This window comes from Hemibagrus wyckioides, linkage group LG21, assembly GCF_019097595.1.
Source record: "Hemibagrus wyckioides isolate EC202008001 linkage group LG21, SWU_Hwy_1.0, whole genome shotgun sequence".
Classification (NCBI taxonomy): Eukaryota; Metazoa; Chordata; class Actinopteri; order Siluriformes; family Bagridae; genus Hemibagrus; species Hemibagrus wyckioides.
In genome coordinates, this window is record NC_080730.1 from 236,313 (window position 1) to 247,295 (window position 10,983).

At 42.0% G+C, this 10,983-nt stretch overlaps 1 protein-coding gene across 17 annotated transcripts in view; it reads right to left on the reverse strand.

Moving 5' to 3' along the window:
* Positions 1–429: 429 nt before the first annotated feature.
* The window catches only part of arfgap1 (ADP-ribosylation factor GTPase activating protein 1), a 16,757-nt gene continuing 6,203 nt past the window's right edge, over positions 430–10,983 (reverse strand). For 3 of the 17 annotated variants that reach the window (XM_058373411.1, XM_058373412.1, XM_058373427.1), the window contains 12 exons: positions 10,898–10,983; positions 10,655–10,826; positions 7,783–7,883; positions 7,582–7,668; positions 7,312–7,420; positions 7,143–7,199; positions 6,870–6,902; positions 3,958–4,008; positions 3,121–3,177; positions 2,625–2,684; positions 2,053–2,129; positions 430–1,603 (listed from right to left, as the gene is read on the reverse strand). The exon at positions 10,898–10,983 is cut by the window's right edge and continues 24 nt beyond it. In XM_058373411.1, coding sequence (XP_058229394.1) covers positions 1,285–1,603; positions 2,053–2,129; positions 2,625–2,684; positions 3,121–3,177; positions 3,958–4,008; positions 6,870–6,902; positions 7,143–7,199; positions 7,312–7,420; positions 7,582–7,668; positions 7,783–7,883; positions 10,655–10,826; positions 10,898–10,983 — 1,209 coding nt within the window. In that variant the 3' untranslated portion in view covers positions 430–1,284. Of the gene's footprint in view, positions 1,604–2,052; positions 2,130–2,624; positions 2,685–3,120; positions 3,178–3,957; positions 4,009–5,960; positions 5,991–6,869; positions 6,903–7,142; positions 7,200–7,311; positions 7,421–7,581; positions 7,669–7,782; positions 7,884–10,654; positions 10,827–10,897 lie in introns of all 17 variants that reach the window. The other 14 variants (XM_058373428.1, XM_058373413.1, XM_058373416.1 and 11 more) reach the window with 14 other exon arrangements.

Consider the following 10,983-nt stretch of genomic DNA (forward strand, 5'->3'; position numbering starts at 1 on the left):
TGTGTGTGTTGAAGGTGGAGGTGTGTGTGTGTGTGTGTTGAAGGTGGAGGTGTGTGTGTGTGTGTTGAAGGTGGAGGTGTGTGTTGAAGGTGGAGGTGTGTGTGTGTGTGTGTTGAAGGTGGAGGTGTGTGTGTGTGTGTTGAAGGTGGAGGTGTGTGTGTGTTGAAGGTGGAGGTGTGTGTGTGTGTGTTGAAGGTGGAGGTTTGTGTGTGTGTGTTGAAGGTGGAGGTGTGTGTGTGTGTGTGTTGAAGGTGGAGGTGTGTGTTGAAGGTGGAGGTGTGTGTGTGTGTGTGTTGAAGGTGGAGGTGTGTGTGTGTTGAAGGTGGAGGTGTGTGTGTGTGTGTGTGTTGAAGGTGGAGGTGTGTGTGTGTGTGTGTGTTGAAGGTGGAGGTGTGTGTGTGTGTGTGTTTAAGAATACTGAGTCCAGTCTTTATTCTTTAATCAGATTGAATACTTTTATAAAGATCAGGATTTTTTCAGACAGAAATAAAATCATCATCAGGAATAAACAGCACATTAACGCTAGTGAAGATCAGCTGAACAAAAATATTCTGATATTCAGGATATACAGGTGGAAAACATGAGAGGAAGAGGAAAGGCTCCATATTTTACAGCACACACACTTCCTGTTTCTATACATGCAGGAAGTGACATCATCAACATTACACTTTAAATTGGAATTAATCATCACACACACAAACACATCAACAACAACTATATTTATACAACATGACTTAAATAGGAGCATTCAAACACCTGGCTGTGTGTGTGTGTGTGTGTGTGTGTGTGTGTGTGTTTGAGAGAGATAGACAGACAGCTGTCTGTCTTCTTCAATATTCGGAATATATGCCACGGTTGTCTCATTGCTATGGTAACACTAGCACAACCTGACATGTGCCATGCATTACACGCTAACTAGCATTAGCTCAACATCAGCTCACCTTTTTTTCTTTGCTATAAGAGCTAACGATTAATTCGTCACACAGAGTTAAATAAAACTCACGAATTCTACCGTTGGAGCCCAAATCCCCGACATTCCAGTAAAACCAGTCCTGGTGAATTTCTCAGTTTGGGTCAGAGGAGGAATGGTGTGTGTGTGTGTGATGGGGTAAAGTGCTGGGTCATGATGGACAGGAAGGAGAAGTGTAGAGATTGTGGAGAAGTGTGTGATGATGATGATGATGATGATGATGAAAGGCATGAGATCAGAACAGGAAGAATGAGATGGTTTCATCATTACATTTTCTCCAGTTCACCATTTACACGCGGGATAAAACAGCTGTTCTACCAGTTAGCGTTATCCCATGCCTCCTCTTCGGCTTTCGGGCTCTTCTTGCTCTTGTTGTCTCCGCCGTTCTCCCAGTGGTTCTCCCAGTTCTCCCAGCTGTCCCCGGTGCTGTGCTTGTTGTCGGAGCCCCAGTTCTCCCAGCTGTCCGAGCTCTTCTTCCCGCCCGAGTTCTCCACCTGGGTCCAGCTCTCGCTGCTCTGGGACTTCTTCGTCTTGTTCTCGTTACCGCCGAACGAATCCCAGAAACTCTGATCGATTCCGTCGCTGTTCTGATATCCTGCAGATTCACCGTGATACACATCGCCCCCTGCAGGACTGGAGGATTCACTCACACAATCATCACCTCACACTGAACCCATTTCCTTTCTCTTTGATTTCACTTAAATTTTATTTCTAGATATTATTTACTGATCACAAATAAATTGTATACAAATAAATTATAAACTGAATTAAAACAGTTTTGAATATTTTTAAAAATTTAAATAAATTGAATAAATATAAAAAAATAAATACATGAGGATGTTTAGTTTATAAATCAGACAACTGATATTTAATTTTAGACGTTACAGAACATACATATTTAAAAATTATTATAAAATTATTTAGAGAATTTTTAATCAAAAATCTAATTTCTTTATAATGAATAATCTAAATAATGAACATTAAAAGTCATGATGTAGGTGTGTTTTTTTCTCTGTTTATGCTCAGTGTGAGTCTCATACTGAATAAAGTTTAATGTATTTAAAATAAAAGAATAAAATTACCCGTCAGAAGCTTCGGCCGGTTTTCCGCTGAAGAATGAGCTCATGTCCTTCCAACCTTTAGCTCCAGCACCCTGAACCTGAACCACACAAGACCATTACCATCCCAGTTAAACCCCAGTTAAACACTGAAGAGTTAATAATCTGATGAAAACCCACCGTCAGGATCATCGGCAGCACAGAGGAAGAAAATCACAAACATTAACACTGGAATATTCAGTAAAGATCGGCCGCAGCCTCTTCCTCTGAGACGGTGATGAAGTGCTGCACTAACCAGAGCTCATCTACTTCCCCAAACACTGCTAACCATGCTAATCAGATAGCATGCTAACTAGCTTGATTGCTATTTAAATAGCATATTGTTGTGGTTAAAGTCTGAAAAAAACAGGAAACATCATCAGTGCAGCACTGCATTCTGGGTAAATTCTGGTTCTGCCTTCATCCACTTTTAACGTTAGCGGCTAACGTTAGCACTTGACGGAGGGGAAGTGAACGAGTGCGCAGAGCAGGATCGATTTATCTGTATCTCTTATTTCTCGTCTCAGAGGAAGTGGGAGTGGCTCTGGGTCTCGTACCTTGGAGGCAAAGTCATTGAAGCTGCCGGAGACGTCATCAAACAACTTTCCATCTTTAACCTAAACGAGTCACACACACACACACACACCTCCACCTCAGCTGTACATCTTGCTCCATCACATTTTATTACTTTAATCATAATTCATTAAAAATCAGTCTGATTTATTCACAAGATTCTTACATCATTAGAGTTTCTGTGGAATTATTTATCAATTCTACAGCGCTGTCAATCACTAAAAAATCACAAGACCTGATTTTAAATTTGTTTAAATGTTTATATGCAAATGTACACTAATTAAAGATCAGAATAAATTATTAATTGAATGACTGATTTATATACTGATTACTAAAATCACTGAATTGAAGTCTAAATGGATCACTAAGTTAATTATTAAATGAATCACTGAATTAATTATTAAATGAATCAGTGAATCAGAGTCGGTTTGCTGCCCACAGCTGTATGAGTGGGTCAGTGAGGATGAGGTCATTAATTACCTTCTCCTGAGTGGGTTTGATAACACTGTCATTTAAAGTTTGGCCTAATTCAGTCACCTAGTGAGAGGGAAGAACCAGTGTGAAAATAATCTGAACATTCTGACATGAGAAATTATTTAGTCACACGCACACACGCACACACACACGCACACACGCACACGCACACGCACGCACACACGCACACACACACACACACACACGCACGCACGCACGCACACACGCACACACACACACACGCACGCACGCACGCACGCGCACGCACGCACGCACGCACGCACACACACACACACACACACACACACACACACACACACGCGCACGCACGCACACACGCACGCACGCACACACGCACACACGCACACACACACACACACACACACACACACACACGCGCACGCACGCACACACGCACGCACGCACACACGCACACACGCACACACACACGCGCACGCACGCACGCACGCGCACGCACGCACGCACACACGCACACGCACGCACGCACGCGCACACACACACACACGCACGCACGCACGCACACACACAACTGGTTCCAGTGTACACTTCACCAAGGGGGTGTGGAGAACAGTGAATTAATAACAGAAATGAAACACAGCCATTAGAAGTCAAATCACTAAAGCTGACAAAAACACAAACAGATTATGTAATGATATAAACATCTCGCTAATTAACTCAATTAATTAATTAGCTCCTGAAACTTCACACTATTTAATTAAATGTGTACATCACTGAATCTTCTCAGACATGACTCTGTTAATGAAAAAAGGCTTCTGCACAAGATCCTCGTAAGCGCCACAACATCTTCTCTTCACTACTCACCCCCCAGGCTTCCCCTGATTTGTCCTCCCTGACCGCTGAAGATTCCGCCTCCTTTTAGAACAAGAAGATTGAAAAAAAAATTCTGCCAGGTCACATCTGCCCCAACTGCCCCAACATTACACAACCAGGATTCCCCTTCTGCTTCTCTGGCACATTTCTCAACCCTAACAACAGAAGAGATGCTACAGGTCATCATGTCCTGCAACCATACCACCTGCCCACTGGATCTAGTCCCTTCCACTGTGCTCCAGACCATCTCACAAGACCTCCTGCCCTTCATCACCACGGTCATCCATGGCTCCATAACATCTGCACCAACTGCTCTGGATCCCTCAGACATCAGCATCTACTGACCGCTATCACTTCACACACAGACTGCTCTTCTGGCCGGGGAAACTACATGCTGCTAGATCAGCCAAGCTTCATTGGTCCTCATTCTCCTCAACCTTTCTGCAACATTTGACACAGTAAACCACAGGACTCACTTGTCCACCCTCAGGAGTCTTGGACTTTGTGGACCAGCATGGGAATGGTTTGGTTCCTACCTGGATGGTCGCTCATATCAGGTAACATGGAAGAAATTGACATCTGTCCCACGCAGACTCTCTACTGGTGTCCCACAAGGCTCAGTACCTCTCCTCTACACTCAGTCTCTTGGTGAAGTTATATCCTCACATGGGTTCTCTGACCACTGCTATGCTGATGACCCTCATCTCCTTCCCTCCCTCAGATACCACAGCTTCTGCTCAGATCTCAGCGTGTCTGGCGGACATTTCATCATGGATGACCGCTCATCAGCTGAAATCCCAGCAAAACTGAACTGCTGGTCATCCCAGGTGATTCATCCCCAGCCCAGGATCCTGCATTATCTCTGAACAACTCAATGATCTCCCCTTCAGCCACTGCTCACAACCTTTGGGTAACCATGGACAATCAACTGTCCTCTTCCTCCCATTTTACTAATGTGACACGCTCATGCCTTCTGTACAACATCAGAAGGTTTCAGATGTTCCTATCCACACAGGCTACTCAGGTGCTTGTTCAGTCTCTGGTCATTTCGGGACTGGACTACTGCAGCTCTTTACTGGCAGGTCTTCCTCTGAATGCAATTCGTCCACTGCAAATGATCCAAAATGCAGCTGTGTGACTTGTTCTCATTCTGCCCAAGTTCTCCCACACCACCCCACTGCTGCTCCTCCACTGGCTTCCGGTAGCTGCACACATCAGATTCAAAACACTGACCCTTACCTACAAAGCCAAGAATGGACCAGCACCATCTGACCTCAAAGCTCTTATTATTCCTCACACTGCACCTCGCTCCCTCAGGTCCACCATCTCTCAGGGTCAGAGGTAGGTCTACATCTAGACTCTTCTCTGGCATCAAGGTGGTGGAATGAACTTCCCCTAGATGTCCGAACAGCCGAGTCTGAAGACCACGTCTGAAGACCCACCTTTTCCTGAAACACTTAAACTAGCTCTTGTTTTATTCAAAAGAAGAAGTTTGTCTGTGTGCTCTTCTTGCTGTATTAGCTTTCTAACAGAGTTTTCATGTGATGCTGTTCTTAGTCCCTGACCTCAGGGAAGAACCAGTACTGATGTCTTTAAAACACTTCAGCGACACGCTCTCAAGGTGGACATCCACTACAGTCCGTAAATGTAAATAATAAGATTCAGACATTCTGACAGTTTGTTTTCCTGTACTCCATCTAACACTCCAGATTTATTCTCACATACATTCATTTTATCAATCTCTATTTATCCATCTGCTTAGGATGTGTTTGTTTGGCCAAGAAAAGCAAAATAAATAAATAAATAAACAAACAAACAAACAGAGATGGTGTGATGATGTTCATGGACACAGTGGAACAGCTGAACAACAGGACACTAACATCCAACTCATAATTTATGACAAACAAATAAACAAATACAAAACTAAATGAAGTCTGGGTCAGGGGGGTCAGGGGGGGTCAGGGGGCGGCGGTCATGCAGCAGAGGGAGATTACCGGCTCAGGCGGCGGTTTATAACCTCTTAACTTTAATCCATAGACAGCAGCAGGAAGTGAGGTAACACAACAGGAATTAACTTATTAATTACATTTATTCACACACACACACACACACACACACACTGATAATAAGCTCATTAAACATTAAAATAAATCACTGAACAGATTAGGAAATAAGACATGCAGCCTACCTAGGGCCCCTGCTCCTGACTGAGTGTGCTTCAGGAGGAGGGCCATCATAATAATAATAATAATAATAATAATAATAATAATAATAATAATAATAATAATATAATAGTAATAATAATAATAATAATAGTAATAAAATAGGGATAAAATAGTCTAATTATAGAATTTAATAATTTATTCTTATTTCTAGTTAATTAGTTATTTTTTATTATTATTTTTCATTTTCCCCTCCTCTTTCTCTGTTTTCTTCTTTTGTAAAGCTGCTTTGAGACAATGTTCATTGTAAAAGGCGCTATACAAAATAAATTGAATTGAACTGAATTGAATAATAATAATAATAATAATAATAATAATAATAATAATAATAATAAGACTGTGTTGAGTGTAGTGATGTAATTATTAGCACAGGACTGAAGGTGGGCTCCTTCAAACACACCTCAGAGTTTAATTTCTGTTTAAATTGAATTGAGGAAATAATCAGTAATTAAATGAGTATTAAAATCTTATTTCACTTTCTTCTCTATAAAAGAATAAACATACAGGATTTATATTTCAGCTCCTCACAATCACCTTACTCTGAATTAAACACGCTGTAGGACAATGATCTGTAAATAATCAATAATAAGATACAAGTGTGTGGGTAAGTGTGTTTTAGTGTGTGTACATGTGTGTACATGTGTGTAAGTGTGTGTAAGTGTGTGCAAGTGTGATACACACCTTCAGAGACGCCTGACTGGCCAGTTTTGCTGTCTGTTACAGGAGAGACAGGAAACAACACTACTTCTTTACGTCTTATATCATAAAACTCTAAACTTTTAAAACACATCCAACTCAAAAATGATAAATGTTTCATCACTGAATAATAAACTACAGAGCGCTGAATAACAACCTGATCATCAGTCCCAGTTCATCTCATTTGTTTGAAATAATCTGATATAAATGTTATTAATGAGTTATTAATGTGTTATAACGATAATTAAATGTTCTTACATTATCTTTTGCAGCTGCTGCGAATTTACTGGCTCCAACTGTGAAACTGCTCCAGCCCTAAAACACACACACACACAAACATTAGTACAGATGATGATGATGATGATGATGATGATGATGGTGGTGGTGGTGGTGATGAGGGTCAGAGTGTAGAAATGGAGGTCAGTACTGAGTAAATGGACGTCATGGCGTTATTGATGAAGTCATCGTCCTTTTTCGGAGGATTCGGTGTGTTTCCAAATCCCACGTAGCGATTCTCCTGAGCTCCGCCTCCTCCACTGTCCAATCAGAAACCAGTTAAAATTAATAATCAGTTCACTCTCACTGACACTCATTCATTCATTCATCCTGTCATTAATGCAGCTGTGTAATGATTTAATATTAATAATGATTGAACAAGTAAATAAACACTATGTTAATAAGAGAGTTCAACACTGACCCTTGGTAAGAGTTCACATCGTCACTGAGCCAGTCCTCAAACGCCTTGTCAGAGTGTGAGGACATCTGAGTGGAACCTGCTGCACTGCTGTAACACACACACACACACACACACACACACACACAATAAAGCAAAGCTACAGAACAACTACAAAATGTCAAAAAACATGACGATTGTGTGTGGGTGTGTGTGTGTACTCACCGGTGTGATGATGAGAGTGCAGTCTTCGGCTGAGGAGGAGTCCAGTTTTTAGCAATGGAGCTTTCAATTGACCACTCTTTACCTTCTGCCTCAGTCGCCACCTGTATCTCACACACACACACACACTTGGGTATAATATATATATATATATATATATATATATATATATATATATATATATATATATATATATATATATATATATATATATATATATATATATATATATATATACACACACACTATATTGCCAAAAGTATTCGCTCACCCATCCAAATAATCAGAATCAGGTGTTCCAATCACTTCCATGGCCACAGGTGTATAAAATCAAGCACCTAGGCATGCAGACTGTTTTTACAAACATTTGTGAAAGAATGGGTCGCTCTCAGGAGCTCAGTGAATTCCAGTGTGGAACTGTGATAGGATGCCACCTGTGCAACAAATCCAGTCGTGAAATTTCCTCGCTCCTAAATATTCCACAGTCAACTGTCAGCTGTATTATAAGGACGTGGAAGTGTTTGGGAACGACAGCAACTCAGCCACGAAGTGGTAGGCCACGTAAACTGACGGAGCGGGGTCAGCGGATGCTGAGGCGCATAGTGCGAAGAGGTCACCAACTTTCTGCAGAGTCAATCGCTACAGACCTCCAAACTTCATGTGGCCTTCAGATGAGCTCAAGAACAGTGCGCAGAGAGCTTCATGGAATGGGTTTCCATGGCCGAGCAGCTGCATCCAAGCCATACATCACCAAGTGCAATGCAAAGCGTCGGATGCAGTGGTGTAAAGCACGCCGCCACTGGACTCTAGAGCAGTGGAGACGCGTTCTCTGAAGGGACGAATCGCGCTTCTCCATCTGGCAATCTGATGGACGAGTCTGGGTTTGGCGGTTGCCAGGAGAACGGTACTTGTCTGACTGCATTGTGCCAAGTGTAAAGTTTGGTGGAGGGGGGATTATGGTGTGGGGTTGTTTTTCAGGAGCTGGGCTTGGCCCCTTAGTTCCAGTGAAAGGAACTCTGAATGCTTCAGCATACCAAGACATTTTGGACAATTCCATGCTCCCAACTTTGTGGGAACAGTTTGGAGCTGGCCCCTTCCTCTTCCAACATGACTGTGCACCAGTGACCAAAGCAAGGTCCATAAAGACATGGATGACAGAGTCTGGTGTGGAGGAACTTGACTGGCCTGCACAGAGTCCTGACCTCAACCCGATAGAACACCTTTGGGATGAATTAGAGTGGAGACTGAGAGCCAGGCCTTCTCGTCCAACATCAGTGTGTGACCTCACAAATGCGCTTCTGGAAGAATGGTCAAAAATTCCCATAAACACATTCCTAAACCTTGTGGACAGCCTTCCCAGAAGAGTTGAAGCTGTTATAGCTGCAAAGGGTGGACCAACGTCATATTGAACCCTATGGATTAGGAATGGGATGTCACTTAAGTTCATATGCGAGTCAAGGCAGGTGAGAGAATACTTTTGGCAATATAGTGTATATATATATATATATATATATATATATATATATATATATATATATATATATATATATATATATATATATATATATATATATATATATATGCAAACTTCTGAGCTCAACTGTACACACACACACTCACACAGTGTGCATGAGTGTGTGTGTGTGTGTGTGTATATACAGTTGTGCTCAGATGTTTGCATACCTTGGGAGAATTTGAAAGATGTGTACCATTTTTTTAAAGAAAACATGCATGAGAAGGCAAAACTAATTTATTTTATTTCTTATAGCACTCAGGTTCATATGTACGGCGTAACAGAACGATACAATCATTACACAAAACATGACGATAAAGAAAATGAGGAAATAAAGTTTTCATCCCTTTAGTCCTTAATATGGTGTATTCTACCCTTTAGTATCAGTGATGGCCTGCAGTCTTCTGTAATAATTCTGCAGGAGCTCCTGAATTCCCTCAGGAGGTAGAGCTGACCATTGTTCTTGGTTAAATGCCTCCAGTTCCTGAACATTTTTTGGTTGTCCTGCACAAACTGCACATTTGAGATCTCCTCAAAGTGGCTCAATGACATTGAGGTCAAGAGTCTGTGATGGTCACTCTAGAACCTTCACCTTTTTTGCTGTAGCCATTGGAGAGTCAACTTGGCCTTGTGCTTTGGATCATTGTCATGTTGGAACATCCAGGAACGTGTTTTGCTGTAGAATGTAAATTGTCTGAGGTATTTTATGAGAACATGCTGCATTCACCCTGTACCACTGGAGCTTCCTCAGCCCCAGCATGCTGTGCAGTGGGGATGGTGTACTGTTCACTGTAGGTCTTGGTGACTCTTCTCCAAACGGTGTTTATGGTTGTAACTAAAGATCAGTTTTGGTTTTGAGAGATCTTCTCATTTCCTTTTCCTGCTTTATAAAGTTCAACTCCTTCATTATGCAGGTCCATTAGCACTTCTTTTGTCTTCACCATGGTGCAGTGTCCAGCCAAGTCAGTGCATCACCTCATGACCTGAGACACTCACTGAATATTTACGCACAGACACTAACTACAATTACAATGAGTCTCAGGTGTGGACACTTCCCTTTAATAGCCATTTAAAGCTGTGTGTCCACCTGTGTGTTTATAGTGTGGACAAACACTCAGGGAAATGTAAACTGTTGGTCAGGGTTGTTTGGGTGATTTCAGTTATCATTAGGTTTTAAAAAGGAGTCAAACAACTATGTGATAATTAATGACCTCACCTGACCACTGTCCTTAAATAAACAAAATCTTTTGCATTATCAGTCATAATGTCCAAATAAATATTTAACAATTTCTTTCAGGGTAGGCAACCTTTCAGCACAACTGTGTATATATGTGTGTGTGTGTGTGTGTGTGTGTGTGGCACCTTGTCTCTGAACAGTGCTGCAGCTCGGCTGTTGTATTTGTCCTGTAAGGTCCAGTTGGGGTTGTAATCGTCCTGCAGTTCCAGAAACAGACGGAACCTCTCGTTTCCTCCGGCCTTCATCTTCTCCAGCTCCACATCCTTCCACTTATCCATCGACACCGAGCGCACAAAGCTACACAACCACAGCAATGTTAATCACCTGTCTGTCTGTCTGTCTGTCTGTCTGTCGGCACAGAGACTGACCTGAGGTGAACTCCGAGTCCTCTGTGTTTTCCAGAACATTCCAGGCAGATCCATATTCCATACGTCACACTCACCCACTGAGGGTT